Source organism: Rhamphochromis longiceps, linkage group LG17 (genome assembly GCF_057381845.1).
Source record: "Rhamphochromis longiceps isolate RC_006_pf linkage group LG17, R_longiceps_female_GT1.1, whole genome shotgun sequence".
Lineage (NCBI taxonomy): Eukaryota > Metazoa > Chordata > Actinopteri > Cichliformes > Cichlidae > Rhamphochromis > Rhamphochromis longiceps.
Genome location: NC_140573.1, coordinates 9,662,679 through 9,683,166, shown reverse-complemented (window position 1 = coordinate 9,683,166; position 20,488 = coordinate 9,662,679). Strand labels below are relative to the sequence as shown.

General features: G+C 40.1%; 3 protein-coding genes across 3 annotated transcripts; 1 reads left to right on the top strand and 2 right to left on the bottom strand.

The window, feature by feature from the left end:
• Positions 1 to 1,540: 1,540 nt before the first annotated feature.
• On the bottom strand, positions 1,541 to 2,891 carry fkbp2 (FKBP prolyl isomerase 2). Its single transcript, XM_085387065.1, has 2 exons — positions 2,333 to 2,891; positions 1,541 to 1,961 (listed from the first exon to the last, which is right to left on the bottom strand). The coding sequence occupies exon 1, from the start codon at positions 2,774 to 2,776 to the stop codon at positions 2,360 to 2,362; it is 417 nt and encodes a 138-aa protein (XP_085243191.1). The 5' UTR covers positions 2,777 to 2,891; the 3' UTR covers positions 1,541 to 1,961; positions 2,333 to 2,359.
• A 689-nt stretch (positions 2,892 to 3,580) lies between these two features.
• Positions 3,581 to 5,387, top strand: LOC146649284 (protein NCBP2AS2-like). The gene is made up of 2 exons (XM_085387066.1): positions 3,581 to 3,719; positions 3,816 to 5,387. The coding sequence occupies exon 2, from the start codon at positions 3,866 to 3,868 to the stop codon at positions 4,169 to 4,171; it is 306 nt and encodes a 101-aa protein (XP_085243192.1). The 5' UTR covers positions 3,581 to 3,719; positions 3,816 to 3,865; the 3' UTR covers positions 4,172 to 5,387.
• An 808-nt stretch (positions 5,388 to 6,195) lies between these two features.
• Positions 6,196 to 18,552, bottom strand: meltf (melanotransferrin). The gene is made up of 16 exons (XM_085386522.1): positions 18,252 to 18,552; positions 17,476 to 17,630; positions 16,972 to 17,071; positions 14,166 to 14,348; positions 13,028 to 13,181; positions 12,848 to 12,915; positions 12,546 to 12,730; positions 11,171 to 11,336; positions 10,923 to 11,074; positions 10,342 to 10,438; positions 10,050 to 10,244; positions 9,565 to 9,718; positions 9,020 to 9,087; positions 8,732 to 8,892; positions 8,349 to 8,541; positions 6,196 to 7,910 (listed from the first exon to the last, which is right to left on the bottom strand). The coding sequence occupies exons 1-16, from the start codon at positions 18,292 to 18,294 to the stop codon at positions 7,843 to 7,845; spliced, it is 2,142 nt and encodes a 713-aa protein (XP_085242648.1). The 5' UTR covers positions 18,295 to 18,552; the 3' UTR covers positions 6,196 to 7,842.
• Positions 18,553 to 20,488: the final 1,936 nt, after the last annotated feature.

Here is a 20,488-nt window from a genome sequence, read left to right as displayed (position 1 = left end):
ATTTTTAGGGAGTTTTCTTTACGATGGGAAAATGTTTTATTCTGTTTCTTTAAGTTCCCCAAGAAGTATGATAAATGTTTTTTTCTGATAAATTTGTTAATACTTTTAGCTAAATTTTTTATCCATAAATGTACGTTTACTAATAAAACACCATATTTCTGTCATTATTTTAAGGATGTGGAAATGTACATACAATCAATATCAGACTCCACCAACAAAAAGGCTCTCAAAACAAATTTATGTATGTGAATTTTTGCGTGTATTCTTATAATTGTTACCTTTTTCTTTTACCCCTGGCTTTGTGTGTTCATGTTCTGTTGTTTTGTATACTTCATCTGTTCGTATGTTGTATACTAATTGTTTGTTAAATAAAGTTTATAAGAATAAAAATAAAAAAAAGCGACGACGTTGCTTCCGTTTCATGTGTCCGTCCTTTGAAAAAGTCCGGGTACAGCAGCTTCTAGATCGCGTTAATGGCGCCGCCTGTTGGTATTGCTGACTGTAGAAAACACGTACAGTGATTTGTAAAGTCATCGGTTGATATTCAATCATTGCCAAAATACAGTCACTGTTACCAGCAGGCAGACTGTCTGTGACAGTTTAAAGAGCTATTTGCATAAATCACAAAACCCCAAAAGCCTAAAAAAGAAATGTAATAAATGTTAATAAAAACATTAAAATACTATTTTGAGTCCTGTTTCTATTACACAAGTGCAAGTGCATAATCACGAATGAACTTCAATTGTTTATTTAAAATCATACTAAAATATGTATTTTAAGGAAAGTTCACACCAACTCAAAGTCAACAAAATAAATAAATAAAACAGCAAATTTGGCTTTTATGCCAAAAATAGAGATTTTAACTCATTAATATTACGGTTTTAAAAGTCTTTTTTTTATATATATATATATATCCACCAAAAGACTGAACGCTTGCTACTATTAAACTGACTCATAGTCACATGACCACTGGTGCAGCTGTTGTGTGAGATGTGGTGCCACGCTATTGGCTACTGCACTTTTATTATTATTGGCTACTAAAGGATCAGTGCCCCACTTTACCTTCCTCCTTTTGCTTTTTTTTTTTCCAAGTAGCTTATTTTGTTAATAGAAAGTGTGTGTGTGTGTGTGTGTGTGTGTGTGAGAGAGAACTTATTATTAATTGTTTTTATGAAGCTGAGCTCTCATAGGCAAACTAGTCTCCAGGCTCCGTAACAGACATTCAGAGCTCTTTTTTTGGATTTTGCATGCCTTTAGCTCCATTGTCTGTCAGGATGAATTAACACTGCATACTACTGAGAGTCTTCCATTTTGGGTCTTTCTAGTTTCAATTAGAATAGAGCAAACAAAATTTGCATGTTTGCAACAGGATGCTAGTAAGACTTTCAGAAAGCCTGCAGAACTACTGCTAAAGACCATAAAAAACAATTGCAAGTCTGCTTGAAATTAAAATAGAAATAACTGGGGGTTAGCTAAAAAATATATGCACAGTCCTTTTATTTCAAGTAGTAAAAAAAAAAAGAAATCAAAACAAGAAAAGTACTAACAAACATTTTATTACAGAATTCAAATTCTTACAGTGAAAAAAATGATCCTAGTCTGACCCGACTCCTACTTCACACTAAATTATTTTCTGAACAAAACCCCCCAAATAACAAAAACAGTGTGCAGATGTGAATAAACCCGCTTACAGAAAATTAAAATGAAATGAGATGAAGAGACGGCACAGCACAGTCAGGATACAGGACATAGCTGCTCCTGTCAACCCTCACTCTAGAGTTTAGCTGGTACAAACAGCCAGTTCTTGCATCTTCTCAATTTCAATTCAATGAATCAGAGCATAAAAAGCAAAGCTGGTAGAAGGAAAACAGGAGCTTTGCTGACTCTTCTTTCATATTTGCCTTTTAATCTTCATCAGGTGTCACTTGGTCTCCACTTAATGCCGCAGCATCTCCTGGAACCTGGAAAAATAAAGTTAAAGAGCATATTGTTATAGTCGGGGTAAAAAAACAAAACAAAACCCAGTCAGTGTGTGTCCAAGGACATCATCCCCTAAGCAAATCGCGAAGATTTTTCATATGTATAAGTTACATTAGTTATATAGCTCTGTGTTTTTGCTTTAAGGATATTAATGCTTACAAACGTCTAAAAATGCAGAAGATACCCCGCCGTCAGGCTGTTTCTTTTACCAAAATCTCTGCACGTTGTTTTCTAGCTGGATCTGAACTTATGAAAATGTTATCTGGGCCACTTTTAGGTGAATGACCACTGAAAGCAGCAATCCTTTCTGCAGACTTTGTTTGCCCCTCAGGCTGGTGTGTTAACATCTTACCGTTCTCAAAGCTGTCCTTCTTCTTCGTCAGAGCTCGGATCTCCTCTCGATGCTCAGCAGCTCCACTTCGAAGATCAGCGTCGCTCCGCCGGGGATCTTTGGAGGGGCTCCCCGGTCTCCGTAGCCCAGCTCAGCGGGGATGACCAGCTTCCTCTTCTCGCCCTCGCACATGCCCAGCAGGCCCTGGTCCCAGCCTTTGATCACCTGGCCGGTGCCCAGGGTGAAGGTGAAAGGCCTGTCGCGGGGAATGCTACTGTCAAATTCGGTGCCGTCCTCCAGCTTTCCGGTGTAGTGCATATTCAGCACGTCTCCTTTGCGGGATTTGATGGGGCAGTTGTCCACTCGCTTCTTGATGCCGATCTGCAGCTTCTTCTTCTCGGCTCCACTCACCGCCGCCGGGCTCAGGGAGAGCACCGCCACCGCGAACAGCACGTACACCCGCATGGCTGCAGTACCGAGTCTGACGAGAGTGAAGCTAAAAGACCAGCGAGCAAAAAATGGGGGGAAGCAAAATGAGAAACGAGCAGGAAATCTGCTCTTGAAAGCGGATATACGTAAGATACGACCGGATGTCGTTTACCGGGTGGTGTTACTACAAAACCCGTCCGGAAAAATTACCTGAAGTTGGATTCACATTGGTTGATTCTGGTCGGTACCGTGTGGGACTAAGTTCCCTTTTTCTTGTCACTTATACATAATATATATATAAATATGTCTTTTTGTTTTCTAAAGACGGTAGTTTACTGTTATTGACAGTTTTGTTGTTGTTCTTGTTTTTTTAAAGCAGAAATGTAAAGAAAATAGTCTAAGGACTAAGGCTGTAATTCTCCAATTTGAATGTGTCATTCAGCCTTGTAAATCCTAGCAACCTTCTTAAATCAAGTTACATCCTTTTAAATTTGTGAAATATTTACTTTACTTGTTATGCCTTAGAAATTTAATATTATGCATCTGGAATGTCTTGTATGTTTTGACGCTGAACATTTTTTTCTATTAAAAATTATTTATTACAAATTAAAGTAAAAGTGTGTCTTAAATCTTAAAAATAGGATATTAAAGTAAACTGCGTATTTATTTTGTTGTGGTATGAATGGCCGTATTTACCCTGGAAGACAGCAGAGGAAACCCTGAGCCAAGTCTCTGTCCACATTAACAGTCAAAAACCAAGTTCACATATGGCAAACTGTTTAAACTGCTTTCAGTTCTGTGAAATGCAATTAATTGAATTTTAATGGAAACATTTTAAATCCAAGAAAACAGTCGTTTGATGATCCTGTTTCTTTAAGAAACACTGAACGACGAGCTCGAAACCGACTTTAGCCTCATCCCTCCCACAGTCTGCGTTACGTCACCCACTGTCACTCAGTGGTCACCTGCTTCAGCTGAGGTACGTACGTCTAGTTCTCTCTGTGTACTTAAACTTGCATCTCCACGTACTCGACACTTCGAGGGTCAATAATGGGTTTGTATGTGGGCTTTACAGGGCTGAAACCCACGGGGAGAACACGGAGAAGCTAACAGCCAGTTGCCACAATGCTCGCTCGCCTGTTAGCGTCGCTCGTCAACAACCTTCACGTCGTTGAGAAGTTGGCGGAGTCTCGACCGATTCGCAGGGCGGCTCAGATCACAGCTTATGCTATCACCAAGGCTCAGATAGCCGGACGGGACGCCTCGGACCGGGCCTTGCGCTCCCAGACGCTACGGCAGGTCCGGGACGAGGCCAGCAAAGTGCCCGGGGATCTGGGAGAGATCAGTGGCCGCCTCAAGAGAGTCAGAGACACGTTTGTGAATGAGGTGAAGTCAGGCTGGAAGGACGGATCCAGGCAGGTGAAGAAGTGAAGAAGACAAGCTGGTTGTGGGATGTGACCGAAACGCTGCTGCTTGAACTAAATAGAACTATTGTGTGAGCACATTGTGTCAGCATGGGACAGAGACGGCGTGCTGGTGAACCATCACCATCAGGGTGCGCTCAGGTGGTCGGTAATGTCTGTACTTGCAATCTGCAAGGTCAGTTTATAACAAACTGTGGTTAGAAAAATCAATGTCTTTTTAAACTTCTGAAAACACGTGGGAGCTTGAAGTGTGCTCTTTACCTCCCACAAACTTCTGATGGTGACGTGGACGCTGTGTTTAAGTAAAACATTTTGTTTAGAAGATTTAGATTGGCTTCTGATGAGGTCTTCTTGACATTCATCCCTTGTAGCGAACTGTGCAATCATTTGTCCGTAACACATCATCCTGCCAAAGAGCCTTTTCTGGCTCTGTGTTTCTAGAATAAAAAAGTATTCATATTAAGTGAGATGTGCTGTGTAAAAAGACCTTTTAGATGTGACTCAATCAATAAATATTATAATTCAAAACTGCTGATAGTCTGCACCTAAATCCCATCTTGATTGTATTAAACTGCTGTGGTGTACAGAGACGCAATTACAAATATGTGCAATTGCCCAGAAACTTTATACCTCATAATCAATGGGTGAGTTTTACAGTAGGAATCTGGTCATATCAGGGAAAGCACACTTGCTACCAAATGAAAATAACTTCTTAGTAAAGGAACACTTTTTAATCGGTGTACAGCATTAGTTGATTAAACTTCAGGGATATTGATTTGGTCAGTTTAGTAGCAGAAGGGTTTTATAGTTTCAGCTACCTTGGTGTCAATGAAATAGTCTTATTGCTGCCCCTCTAATTATCCCCAAAAGAGTAGGAATTTTACAGGTGGAGGCCACTGACATTGTTTCCCCTTTTTGTTTTGTTTTTTTTTCTTTCACTAGTTTTACATTTAGCTGCTACTGGTAGCATGAGGCAGAAGTTGTCCATTGGATTGAGATCTGATGACTGTGGAGCTCATTTGAGTATAGTGACCTCACCATCACGTTCAACAAACCAGTTTGAGGTGATCTGATCTTTGTGACATGGTCTTTGATCCTGCTGGAAGCAGCCATCAGAAGATGCAGTCAGTAACAATTCTCAGGTAGGCTGTGGCATTTAAGCAATGGTCAGTTTGTCCTAAAGGGCCCAAAGTGTAAAAAGAACCCCCCCCCACACACACACACACACACACACACACACAAAAAACTCCCAATATCGTTCCGCCACCATCACCCTGAACCTTTGATATAAGGGCAGGAAGGATCCATAATTTCATATTGTTTATACCAAATTTGGACCCTGTCGTCTGAATGTCACAGCAGATTTTTGGACTCACCAGACCAGGCATTGTTTTCTAATTGATCATTGGGTTTGTTTGTTTTTTTTGGAGGGGGGGGGTTGTCCTGATCTCAGTGGACAGGAGGGGCACCCAATTTGGTTTTCTGCTGGCATAGCCCACCTGCTTCAAAGTTTGATGTGTAATCTGTTTAGAGATGCTCTGCTGCAAATGTTGGTTGTAAAAAGTAGTTATTTTCTTTCTGCTCCCTTCCATCAGCCTGAAGAATTATTGTCCCCTGAATAATAAAAATATTTTTACCCAGAGAACTGCTGCCAACTGGATACTTTTAGATCATTCTCTCTATATTCTAGAAATAGTTGTGTGGAAAACTCTCAGCAGATCAGCAGCCTCTAAAGACTCAGACCAGCCCGTCTGGCACCAAAAAGTCACTTAAATCAACTTTCTTCCCAAATCTGATGCTCAGTTTAAACCTGAACAGGTCACCTCCCTCATGTTTAATTGCACTGAGTTACGGTGATGTGATTAGTCGGTTAGATATTTGTGTTTAACAGTGTTGAACAGTTGTGCCTAATAAAGTGGCCACAAAAAAGATCCTCATGGAGAGAGAATTTGAAACACCTACAGAAAAGTGAAAAAAAAAACAACACTGGACAATTTTAAAGAAGGCTCTACAGAGTGCATTTTGCAGTAAAGAGCTTTATTTCATTAGAAAGAGCTTTATTTAGAAATACTTGTGCAGACACACTGGCCTGGCAACTAAATATTAGTCACATGTTCCATCATTTCACATAGAAATACATGTCTTATCCACAGAAAGAGAAGGCATTGGTTTCTGACAACATGAGTCAGTACATATACACTGATATGGCACCTGAACTTCATATAAAAATAAATCTCTTAACATAGGAAAAATTCACATCCAATCAGCATGTTAACAACAGGAAATAGCATCAAGCAGCAGCAGCAGCAGCAGCATCCAACAGGTACAGTGAATCTGAGCAAAAACAGTCATTGTTAAAGAGAGAGTAAGTGAGCTGTTTGGGTTGGAAGACATGCGATCACACTCTGGAATGATTAAAGGAAAATCAAACCCCTTCCTAACCAGACTAGACCTACAAAAATTGAAATTAAACAATTTTTTCAAGGTTTTAAAGTCCAAATGACCCAAACAAGTCTTGCACCAACACTCCTCTGTCACTTCAACCATCCAGAAAAACAAATTCGCATTCACCCTCCGACACAAACCACAGGGTGTCTCCTTCATGTTCTCCCCAAAGTTGTTGGAACCTGACAGGTTGTGCTGGTTTTATTCACTCCATCTGTGAAAAAACGGATAAACTGCAAAATGTGCAGAAAATGGCTGGATGGTGGAACATGTATTGTCTGCTGACACTGCTGTTCCCGATCAAATGCATCAGATTACAATCAATAATGAGAAAAAAACAGATTTCACTGCACTGGTGCAGGCTTGATCGCATCATTTAAGGACTTAAAATTTAAACATTTGAGGAGTATACATGAAGCAGACAGCCTACGGACGCACATGGAGTTGCTTGTCATTACACATTCGCAGCACAGCTCTGTGTGCAGGTCACACTAGTCCATTTTCACTGATATGGTATTAGCTTACAGTAGAAACAGCCTGGAGCAAGAAAAAGGCTGTGCTCGTATGCAGTATTTACAGTGCAAGTGGCAGCAAAGCAGCAATCTGACTTGTGGACTCACAGGAAACCTTGGGAAACTAAAAAGCCGGTGTGAATCCAGTTATAACTGGCTAGGTCAGGACAGTTTTAAATCTTTAACGGCTCACACGTGAGCTTAAAAGTCAGACTGCGCTTTCTTTGCAAAGCCAGATTTGGAGAGACGGTGCTGCATTACCCACTTACAGTAACAGATGGCAGCACATGCACTGATATGGCAGCTCACCTTTAGTAAACAAAGCGGCAGCAGCACGTTCCCCTATTTGGCTGACAGTCGACTGGTAGCTTACTCATACCTCTGCCACAAAAACAGGAAGCGTTGTGCATCAGCACTACTACATCTCACATCCGAAGGCAGCTCCGACATGCCGTCCTCTCGTGTGTTTAATTAACATACAATCAGGCAAATACAGAAAGGCAAAGGGCTCCCAGGGCAGTGAATGCATTTATGGTGGCGGGGGTTGAGTGGACAGCAATCAGAAGAATTAAAGCCTGGACATTAATGTGGTGAAAAGAGGTGAATGAAAAAAAAAGGAAAAGAAGTGACAGTTGTGTCTCAGAAAGGAGAGCATACAGAAAAACGAAAAAGGGGAAAGGAGTGGGGAAAAGAGTAGCCGTGTAGGCCTGTCATGCTGTTGTTACATCCAGTAGTTGGTCAGCATGAAGCTGAACAAGGCAGTTGGCAGCAGCCACACAGAGGACGCCACTGGAAAAGGAGAGAGATCAAGAAATATTAGCGAGGCTGTACATGAGACTTATTTTTATGTTAATGAAGCAATCCCCGAGACAGATGGCCGGCTTTTAGTCAAATTTAAGTTGGAACAAGTTTTCTTCAACTCTAGATCTCCATTGTCTTCAATCTGTTTATTTTTGTCCATCAGTGGAACTTTTTGTATCAGATACAAAGCACACATTTTTTTATTCCTTGCAAACTTTAAGACAGAAATTTAGGACAACTGCACTCTGGCATTTCAACTTAAAGAGGCCGCTGCATTGTTTCATTTCATTTTCCATCATCTGTCTTAAACTCTTGTGTGAGCATGCCATACTTCTACTAGTTTCCCCATTTCCAGTCTTTATGTTACACTAGGCTAGTGCCTGGAGCTTCAGACTTGACATACATAGGTTAGCATGTTGGCTTTACCTGCATTCGATGAGCTGCACTCCAAATCAACCAGCGAGTCCAAGTAGACCTGGCCCAGCCACTCCTGGTAGGTCTTTCTGTCAGCAACACCCACGAGACGCACAGTGGAGTCTTTGAAAATAAGATCTGTACCTTTGTACACCTGTGAGTCAAACATCTTGAAAGCAGTACCTGTGTCACTGCCAAAATATGTCTGCAAAGAAACACATGGATATAAAAATTTCATGGGAAAATCATGCTTGACAGAGTAATTCATGCTTTTGGATGCCCAGTTTGAATTCTCAGACCTCAGAGCATCCTTGAACATACTGCCAAAAATCCCCAAACTCTTATTCTGAAGGATCTCTGACTCTCACAAAGAACATTCAGATGAACAGCATTACCTGTGCTTGGTCCAAAAGTCCATAGATAGCATGGATGTTCATGTCTGGGCGTACCATTACAGCATGGGAAGGAACTCTGCCCAGGTTGCAGTATTTATAATGCGTTACCTCGGCTTTACCTTCAGACTGACAGAGCAGCTGGAAATCTGAAGGCAGCAGACCTACACAACACAATTCAGATGACTGACTTTAATGTAAACATGTTTTTTTTGTTTGTTTTTTTTATTCTCCCTAAAATAGGAGACGTTTAAAGGTGAGCATCTCAAAGTCCGGTGTTACTCGTCTTACCGTCAGTGTTTTCGAGGACAGTAGAATGCTTGACGAACGCCACGTCTCCCTCTCCTTTTGCCACACACCTGAAACGACCGGATAAACAAACACATGCAAGTGTTGCGTGAGTGCATTAATCTTCAATAGAATTTATACTTTATAATTTGGAGGAGCTGTGGCATGTTTCCCATATACACAAATATATCAGAAATGCTTCTGTGATTTGGATCTGTATGAAATTTCCACTGCTGAAAATTGAAAGGTAAAGACCTTCCAATAACCTGACAACCTCCTATATGCAAGCACTTGGCGACAGTGGGAAGGAAAATCTCCTTTAAACAGGACAAAACCTTGTTTCTGCTATATTAGAAAATATTTTAACAACATCCTCTTAAATTATTTGATACACTGTCAGGGCAAAATATTGCTCAAAGCTGCTTTAACAAATGCTGACTTAAAGAAATGCAGTGTTTGTACAGAAGAGGGTAAAAAATGTCTTCCTTCAGTGAATGAATCCAGATTTCCTGATGCGGTGCAGTGGGCTTGGGGTGGGTTTTTAGTACCTGAAGGCGCCGTCGTAGCCATCATAAAGGTCTTTTCCTTTCTCGCATTTGTTCTGTCCTGATTCGTCTCCCACACAGAGTTCACACAGGCTGCTGGGGAAACCGGCTTGATTCGCACCTGGTACACAGCACTTTTCAAAGAAGTCTCCAACAGCTAAGCATCATGGGAAACATAAAATGCAAATTTAGAGACTGCCCTGACAATTTAGGCTCTATCTGAGGTAAAAGAAAGAGCAACAGCAGTGTTTGATCATTCCACTGGTGTTACAGTTTGACCATAAATGTGCCTAAAATTTAAAAAACTTAATCAGGGTTGTAATGAACTGGAGAAACTAAAAATAACACAGTTTTATTACAGCCTCTGCTATCAAAGCTCACAGTTTTCTATATTTGCCTCCTGACCACATCAGCTCATACTTCTACCACACACACACACACACACACACACACACACACACACACACACACACACACACCAAACTGACCTTGGGGTATCTGACATTGTTGTGGGCTGATCAGACCTCTCTCCATCAGAACTGCTACGGGAATGTTCCAGCCAGCTGTGCGGCCATATCCGGTGTGACAGGAGCGACGGCCACGCAGGTCGTCTAGGTTACGAATGTCAGAACTGCTCTTTTTCACCACTGCAACTGCGTAGTATGAGGAACCATCACGGTCGTCTGGAGAAAGAAAAGAAAAAAACCCCACCTGCATGATTGCTTCTCGTCTGTGAAACCAGACCACTGTGACTGTATTTTGGAGTCTCTGTGTTTTTACCTGTGTAGCTCTCGCCAGTAGCTGGGACCAAGCCATAGTCTTTGCCTGCAGTGTAGATATAACCTCCATCCAGAGTGATGGCGTCGGCATCTTTGTTCTATAAACACATGACAAGGAAACGCTGGAGTAAAGATACCAGAACTGCTAGAATAAAGCATTTTTTATATCATTTCTACAAAAGTATTCTGCAGGCTGATGTATAATAGCTGTCTGAGATAAGTAAGTAACATATTTACATATATTCGTAAGTGCATGCTAGTTGTGAGGTAACAAGACAATGTACATGTGAGTATTATGTATCCTTAATATAGCAGTTTTGCCCCAAAAGGCAAAACTGCTGTGGGCTGTAGAACAGGGGTGGGTTTGCTGTCTACTGTGGGCCCACACAGTCATGTTTGCTATTTCAGTAAAGCTAAATGTTAGGCAATATCTCTGTGAAGGTTTTCAGTCAGGCAATATCATTTTATGCAGTAGGTAAATGCAACACTTGCATTACGTGACGTGTTTGTAGGGAACTGAATGCAATGATCGGAGTTATTGTCGTTTTAGGGACTAAGAACCAGTAGGGAGATTTCTGTTACCTTGATTTTCTTCATACAGTCAGTCACAGAGTCCCCGTAGACACAGTTAATGTTTGGAGTTAGCCCTTTACTCTGGAAGGCCACGCTCATGTCAGCACATTTCTGCTGCTCACCGCTGGATATCACACACCACCGCAGGGCATTTGGGATATCTGACATGGGAGGTAGTTGTAGGTTGTAAAGACAGTTAAATAGGTTTTAAAGCAAGTTAAGGAATGATCCGAAGTGTTTAATAAAAGATTGTTCACCTTTGGGATCACAGTCCATGGCCTTCAAAGCATTATGGTACCTATTACCCATCCATTTCTTGGGTTCATCTGAGTTAGCTGCCTTAAAGGTGGTGGCGAGATTAGAGAAAAGCACAGTTCCGTCTCCATAATCCGCCGATGAAAACATGGGGAAGTTTGACTTTTGCTGCAAACAGGAGGTCAATGTCAATTAACACTGGAGTACTATGACTAGAGTGTTATTCAAATAAAACATGGAAGGCATTATCACATGTAAAGGTTAAGATGGTTAAATCCTGCCATATCTTAAAATACTTTTACACTTTATTCCAAACTTGACAACTTGAAAGCCAAGTGGTAACCATATGTTCACATGTATATAAACCATATGCCAGTGTTTCTAAGCTATTATTTCAGTTGGCCTCTAACACAGACTTGAGTGAAGTCTTACATTTTCAGCTCACAGCCAACCTCCAGTTTGAACTCTTAACTACACTAACACACCCACACACTCTATATGCAATAAGAAATGTAAGCAATCTCACACCAAGGCTAAACTGGTGACTATTGTGGAGTTTTATTAATATCACAGAGCTTTTGCCATTACTCGTGCTTTTAGCACTGAAGCTGGTAATTTGCTGTCAGTAGCATAAGTACAGTTAAACCGAGGTGCTTCAGATGGTCGAAGAACACACTCTTCCAAAATTATTATTGGAGATTGATTCAGGCTTAACTAGCCATCTGTACAACTGACAAGCACGTAACCAGACAGTAAGTGGAACATATGGCAGCACAGCACAGGTTTAATTGATTTTCAATTCTAATCTCACCTTTGAGAGACACAAACAAGGTCACCCAGGCTTGCTACTACCTCCGGAGGAATATTGTAATTTTAGGTATGTGTACATAAATGTGTACATAAATGTGTGTGTTTATTTGAATATATGATGTTTAATTCCATCTTTTTCTTTTAGGAGTTGCTATTAATATTAATTTTAAGTTGTTCACATTTGAATCACACCTTCAAATTTTAGTGAAGATTTTTAATTGACTTAAAATGTTTGGACAGCAGAACCTTGTAACACTAGTTTTGAAAAGTGCAAATACAATTTAATATTATTATTATTAGTAGTAGTAGTAGTATTCAACCGATTATAAAATCAAATAGGTTCAGTAGCCTGAGTTTGTTTAACTTTACATTTAGTGACCATCTTTAATAATGATATTAATGTTTTTTTGTTTACATTTTTTTTGTAATGGTTATTCATACTGTGTAGGTGGGAAAAAAAAGGCTCTGACTTTCACAATGCAGAAAAATAACCCCTTGGCTTACTGAGGTGCTACTGATGTGCCATTAATGTCTGAATGTTCCTAAGGAGGGTTTGTTTGGACCTACCAGGCCTTCCATCAGCATGTTAAACACCACAGAGGGACTGATGTCATTTCTGACCACAACACCACGAGATGGGACAGGGACCAGGTTGCACCGGCTCCACTGAGTAACAGGAGCTCTAGTGCCATCAGGACACAGCAGTTCATAGTCTGAGGACTTCAGATCTTTTGCCCAGGTTGGACCACGACCTGGTGAAGAAGCACCTGGTTAAGTTACATCCTGAATGATAAAACCGGCTTAGTAGGAAACTAATTACTATAATAACCAACTAATGTCTGTCTACCCTTCACTAACTATGACTTTACCGTCAGTGTTCTCCCCTACAGTTGTGTCTTTGATGAAGGCCACATCTCCAGCACCTTCAGCCAAACACCTACAGAGACCAAGATTGTTGTGAAATAGAAACAAATTAACAGATATACTGGACTCATACCTAACTGTGTATCTTCTGTGTAAGAGTGTAATGAGTGTGAATGTGGGTTTACCTGAAAGCTCCTTCGTAGCTGTAGTACCTCTCATTGCTGCTCATCTCACATTTGTGCTGCTCACTTTCATCTCCTATGCACAGCTGACATAGAGACTGGGGCTCACCTTGGGTAGCTCCAGGGATACAACTGGCATTGAAGAAATTTGCAACACCTAATATGCAAACACACACACATGCAACGAAATGTTACTGTGACATGCAACCGGTGTATTACATTATTCTGTAAGAATATGTATTTTGAGAAGTGTGTAAAGTTTACTTTGAATGTTCAGCAGGCAATCTCAGTTAGTTTTATTAGCATTATCATTTTAATATTTTTCCTGTAGAGTTCATACACCGAAGTACCAAAATAAACACTGTGTGCTGTCGGTCCTGCTTGCTGCACAACAACATTCAATATTTAGTATTTACTGCTGTTTATACTTAGCTAGATTAATGCGATGGTGTTGTGTTTAGTATGTTGCTCTGGTTTTTTTTTTTTTTGCTTGTTTTCTCTTCTTTTTCTCTCAACAGGTGATCCAGGAGATTTTTCTTTTTTCTCTTTTTAAGTGCCCTTTCTCACTGTCCCTGTTATCCTTTTTATCGTTAACTCGGTTTTCCTCGGTCTTTTCACGTGTGTTATGAATATCTCTTTTTTTTTCGGTACCGGTACTAGTTTTATTTTGTTGTATTTATCCGCGACACCTTAAATGCCGGTCCGTGAAAATATTGTCGGGCATAAACCGGTCTGTGGCGCAAAAAAGGTTGGGGACCGCTGATTTATACAACCATTTGGAGGCTTTTACTTTAAAAACACACATCACTATGTTAATCATGATAACCTTCCTATGCGGGTATTTTTTTACTGCAGGTTCAACTTCCAGTTAAAATGACACAATGTTCCTTTAGTGTATATATAAATATATATATTCGCTATCATCTGATCATTTATTAATAAGTTCTATGTAGCTGTGAAAATAATTGTAGGCTGTGTTGTCCTGGTCACTTCGTCTTGTACCTCCGTACTCACCTGTTCAAGATTACTCCATAAAACAAACTTAACTCATGTTATTCTCTGCTAGCTGTACTGTGTTCCTGTCATGTTGTATTCTGTCTAAAATGACTAAATATTCAAAACTCAAACATGTCATTCATACCCTGTGGGATGTTGCAGCCCATCACGGACATGTAGCCTTGGTCTATCAAGTACCCTATGGGCATGTTCCACCCAGCAGTGCGACCTATCCCGGTGTGGCAGCTCTTCTTTCCTGCCAGGTTGTGGATATTGATGCCAGAGTTTTTTTTCTTCACTACAGCAACTGCATGGTAGGTGGTGACAGCTGAAGCAAAAAAGCACAGGTATTAGCAACCGCTGTATGAGACTGATAAATCTAGACCCACAAATGGTGTCTGACATGTTGACACTGAAGAGACCAAAAGATATCTGGGATCAAAGTATAGTTTACCACATCAGTTTTGAAATATCCCACATGTACAATTATTGTTGGGATTAACAGCAGTCATAATGTAACACACTTATCCTAGGTAAACATAATGGCTGACTTGGTCATTTGCTATCTCTATGAAACACTGTGCATTAATGTTAGTAGAGATAAGCCAGAAGATATAAACTCAATAGAAAGACATGATATAAAGAGCAAATGAGATATATTCTCCGCTGAGTTCAGAAGATAATCCTTTTTGAAGAGTCATAAAAGCTTAAAATGTCATAAAAGCTTCAAGAGTGACAAAAGATGAGTTTTACTATGTAATAATAGTAAAACCTTTACATATGAATAAAACATTATTCATATGTAATGCTGTTTATTTAGGCCTATGTGCTTGCTTTTTATGAGAAATCAAGCTACTCTTGTTTCATTAGCAACAAATTAACTAACCCTTACAAACTGAGCCAAAACTCAGAAATAGTGTGAGAAACTCTAAAAACACCATTACTGCTTCTGCGGGAATTAAGAGGGTGAGTAGCAGCCAGGTGTTCCTTATCAAATACATTCGATTAATTGATCATCAGTAAGTGTGAGCATCTCTATAAAAGCATCAGTTTTGACACAATTTTCCCAACTGTGGGTACCCCAGCAAATTCTCCCCAGAATGTGTGATGCTCAGACGAACTGCAAAAACAACACACTCTCACTCCCAAAGCGTAACATTTTACAGTACATGACAAATCCTCGATATATTACTCTTCCGGGCACCCAACACGTCCCTAGGTTACAAGATCTTAAAAATGAGGAAACATGAGAATCGTTTGGAATGAATCCACACATGTACTTTTGTTTTACTTAAATCGCTTTGGAAAACACTATCCAACGTCATTAAAGTGCTGGTTAACCTTAGGGATAAGGTTGGGGTTAGGGCTTGAATACATGGTTGGAGTGTCATTCTACTGGATTTCATCCTTAACCTGTCGCATAGCATAAGAACGTGGAGGGTCACCTTTCACGTCCCTCAGGAACTTGACAAATGGTCATTATATTACGCCTCAGGAGTGATCACGGGCTGGCAGGCCTCAGTTGCCATGTTAATTTCAGAAGTTCATTAGAATTAGCACAATTAGAAAAAGACTAAACAAGTACAGATTGTTTGAAGGGTTGCCAGGAGAAAACCTCTTTCCTCTAAAAAAGAATAAGGCACAGCTTAGGATTTGCAAAGCTGCATCTGAACAAAATCACAAGGCTTCTGGATCAGTGTCCTTTAGACAGACAAGACCAACCTGGAGATGTTTGGCCATAACGTACACAATATTTGTCAAATACTGCAGGGTGCAGTACGCCGTTCAGACCTATTGCAGTCATGGAATCGGCCATATACCATGGACAGTGATCTGTGCCTTAGCAGCAAATTTACAACAGAATGTCTGAAAAAGTGATCAAGGTGTGGCAAAGGCCCATTCAAAGTCCAAACCTCAGCCTGATTGAAATGCTCTGTCACGACCTTAAGAGAGCTGTGTACAAATTAATGAGTGCAAATCTCAATTATCTGAAGTAGCTCTGGAAAAGGGAGTGGACCGAAATTCTCCCCAGTGATGTGAGAGCCTGATAAAGTTATACAGAAAGTGATTATGTTCAGTTGTTGCTGCTAAACGTGGTTCACTGAATCATGGGGTGTACTGCATTTTAGGTTCGTTTTTTTTTTTATTAATTAATTAATTAATTTATTTATTTAATACCAAGGTGCAATATCTACTTGTCATATTGTGAATAGATAACCTCACTAGTCTCCTGACTGGTCCGTTTACAGCATCCTGCCATACAACTGCATTTGTCCCTAACCATCGGGAACCCTCGCGTTAACATTTATCAAGTTGAAAAAGTTAGCGTTCATCCTCCAGCTTCACTGTGCTAATGCGTTTATACTATGCTAACCATAGCTCTGTTGCTAGCCACCACATAGCACATCATTATATACCCGCTAGTCCAACTTTAATAACCCTACAAATGTCACTGCTGTTTAGTTTTGTCTTCATTTATGTTGGAAGTGACAGCAAAGCTGTAGGTTTAAAATTTTCAGAAATCCCTCAATCAGAAAATAGTATATTATTTAATCTTAAAATGTTTTTGGAGACTTCCTGTATACCACTAGAGGGAGCCCACGTACCACCAGTGGTACGTGTACCACAGTTTGAGAACCACTGCATTAGAGGTTGTATTTAAATGTTCCAATATGTAAAACCTTAAAACTGAAACAGGGTGTCTTTTGTTTTCATTGTTTTGTTAGTTGATTGTAGTCTGTCTATGGCCAAAGAAACAGTTGTTAGAATATTTATTTTATTTATTTAGACATTTCTAGTTATTCTGTATTATTTAAACAAGCATGCAGTGATCGAAGGCCTTTTTTAAAAACTTTGTCATGTTCCTGTACTTATGCTGCGCTCAGCTAAGCTAAGAACCCGCTAGCTTCATCACTTCTCCTTAATTGTAATTCACTGATTTGGGGTCTTACAGCCAGCCTGTGATTCACTGCCAGCCATCTTAAACGAAGCTGTTTTCCCCAAGTTGTAGATGTCTTTGGCAGACATGGACAGGGCATCAGCTTCCTTTCTCTGCAGACAAAAATATTAATGATAGTGAAACACAGGACATAGGGCGTCAGCAGTAATGGATGACTCATTAACTCAAACATTGCAAAGATGATAACTAATGAAGAAATATTTGAAACAACAACAAGTCTTTACCAATGAAGGTTTTAAAATAAACATGAAGCTCCCAGTCTGTGGTTGTCATAAAAAAAGAAACACAAAGTGTGCATTGTGCTGATAACAGATCACCAAGTTATTGGTTCATGGTTTATGTTGTTATCTGAAGTCTGACTGTACTTTATGGTACTCGGAGCATTTAATCAACTTTAATGGGTCCTTGTTGGTCCCACATGACTGAAATAAACAATCTTCAAATTTTCTGGGTCCAAGGAAGCTTCAAGTTTGATTTCCTACCAGTTCAATCTTACCTGTAGTTTCTGACCGCAGTCCTCCACTGACGCTGCATTGACGCAGCTGAGGGAAGGACGGATGGAGGCTGTGCTGAAAGCCTGAGACATGGCCTGACATTTCTTCTGCTCGTTCTGTGAGATGGTGCACCATTTGATTGTGCTTTGGCCAAACACTGAGGGAGAGACAGAGGGAGTTATTCTGGCATTAAATTGTTACACCACCTGATTTACAAAAATTACATTCTGCTTCAGCACTGCTATTCCTAACATGGGAGCTGGGATCTAAAAAGGGTTGCAAAATAATTTACTAAATGGGAAAGGAAGCATATTTTTACTGCACACACGACATTCATTTTCTCATATATTTTTCTCTGTGGTACAGCAATAAGGACTGAACAGTGTTATTCCTCCAGAATAGGGGATTATTCATAGAAATAGCTTCACTTTTATTGGTCATCAGTTAGTAAAGATGTAACCAGAAATAACTGTAATAATACAAAAGGCACCAGTACAAGGTAAATGTCCTACTTTTTAAACCTTTTGTAAGTAACGTTGTTGTGCACAGTTTGTCATTATGGTTTCTTAATCATTTTTGGTTAATTTTTTTTTTTTGCCAAATTATTTAAATCTTAAGAGTCTTAAGAATATTCAAATCTAAAAGTAAAATTGTTTTTCTGTACATGGACACTCAATAAGATCCAACACAGGATCAAAGATCTTTCATATAAAAGAAAAACGGTTGCACTTTCTTTCATACATTTACAGCATATTTAGCTTTAAAAAGCCAGTCTTACCAGTATGTAGTATTAGCAGTAGTGTTCCAACTGTCCTCCACATGGCCACAGCCTTGTTCTTGTTTCCGCTCTGCTGGATGAAATAACCTCCTTTCTCCTCTCCTCTGCTTTATAAAGTGACTTCTGAGTCAAAGTCCTCCTTCAATCTCCAAGGCTCAGCTTAAAGTCCACGTGCAAAGCTTGTATAAGGCTGTATTTTCCACTGTTTTACAACTATAATAGTGTCTTGCAGGGATTACAAGAAGATATTAGCTCAAGTTTTTTCTAGACTTTAAGGAGTGTGCCTCCCTGGTTTACCAGGTCTGACACGTCTCTGCTGCCGCTGCCTGGCTGCAGGCCAAAGCCTGGACACAGAGGTCTTTTTTAACCCACCTCTGCTTTCCCCCTCCCTCCTCTCCTCGATCAGTGTGGTGCTTTTCCACTGGTGTGCAAAAGGAAAGAAGGAATTCAGGCCAGCACATTGAGGTTGTAACTGACTCACAAAACAAGAAGTGTTTTTACCTGCTCTTACTGCTAAATTTGACATGATTTGGGGTTTTTTTTGTAACGTTCGTTTTCCATAAGTTGCAGTCAGTTCGGCCTTGTTACCACAAGGTGACCACAATGTAAGGATTACACGTAAAAGTTGGGCATTTAAAATCTCACTTAAAATTAAGAAATACACATGTCTACACAAAAGTTATTTTTACCGCAGATAAAAAAAAAAGTCTCTCTGTGATGGATTTATAGTAGGCTACTACGACTTATTAATAAAGTGTTGCAGAGGCATGAGTCTGTGAGTAAATCTGTTGATGCTGGTGGGGGAGCCTTTTATATCATTAACAAGCAGTGTTGGGTAAGTTACTTTAAATTAGTAACTTAGTTACATTACTAGTTACTTCTCTCAAAAGTAACTCAGTTACTTCAAGTTACTCGTTACTTTCAAAGTAACTAGTTACTAGGGAAAGTAACTTTGGTTTTACTCAGAATTCTCTTGTTAATGTGTTTCTTCCATAACTTTGCCAGTCTTCTAGCTTGCTTACTTGCCACAAGTGCACTGTGCCACCTACCAATAGAAAGGAAAAGATAATGTGCATATTTCCACGAGAGAAAACCCACGCCTGGACCGTCGTTGACCGCCCCATGATTCTAGCCTACGTCACAGCATCATGTGCGCTTTTTACATCCAACAGGAAAACTGCAGTCGTGGTGCTTTCGATTGTACTCAGAACTCGGAAATTCTGCCTTCCAAACAGGAAGATGTAGGCAACACCAGAGTGCAAATGAGCTGCATACAGGGCTGGACTGGGACAAAAAAATCGGTCCGCGCGTTTTGACTAGAGACCGACCCACCATTATAGGAAAAATAATTCCTTTGAATGAAAAGAAACACTGTTGTGACAGTGATGTACACCGTTTTGATGGTATATATGCATCAATCTATCACTTATTTGTTGTAAGACTCAGATAATTATTTTTTAAAAGCGAGACATTTTAAATGAGAGTAAGAAAGAAAAGTGTTTCTTTGTGCCCCCCTTTCCCTGTTAATGCCCTACCTGACCCCCTGGCAACACTTTGCTAGAGCCGCCCCTGCACAGTTACCAGCTGTCAGCTACTTAGAAAAGGATCCTGGTGTTATTTGTCTCTCAGAAACAGTTCATAACTTCTCTTCAACTCATTCATGTTACCTAAAAGGTAAACCTGTTTCTCCATCACAGCTCTGATGATTCAGTAAGGACATCTCCTGGTTTCATCTTCATGTTTCCCTCTCACCAGATAACCAAACCGACATCATGACCAGCAGCTTTTACGGCTGTGGCTCCAGCAAACATCAGCTGATACTAGAAATTAATATTAAATAAATTCTCACAACAGCTAATCAAGCTTAAACGTGCTGCTGTTGCTTATGGCGACATCCACTGGTTTACTCTTTCTGGTACAAAGTGGGCGATAAACAAACAAGAGAGAAAAGCCGATCAGCTGATCATTGATCAGTTTTATGATTGAAGTAGAAACAGGAGAGGGAGGGGGAGAGAATGAGAGAAGAAGATGCAGCTGTGCAGCAAAGACACAGAATAAATCCAGCTTTGTGTCTTTTTCATTGTAGCTGAAGTCCGGGACAAACCGTTCCTTTTCACCTCAATACGAAACTCGTAGTATTTTCTTTGAATAGGAGACGATTCCATTGTTTAGGGGATGGTTGGCAACTCTAATAATTAACCTTATAAACAAAATAAAGTTCAACATCAGTAACATCA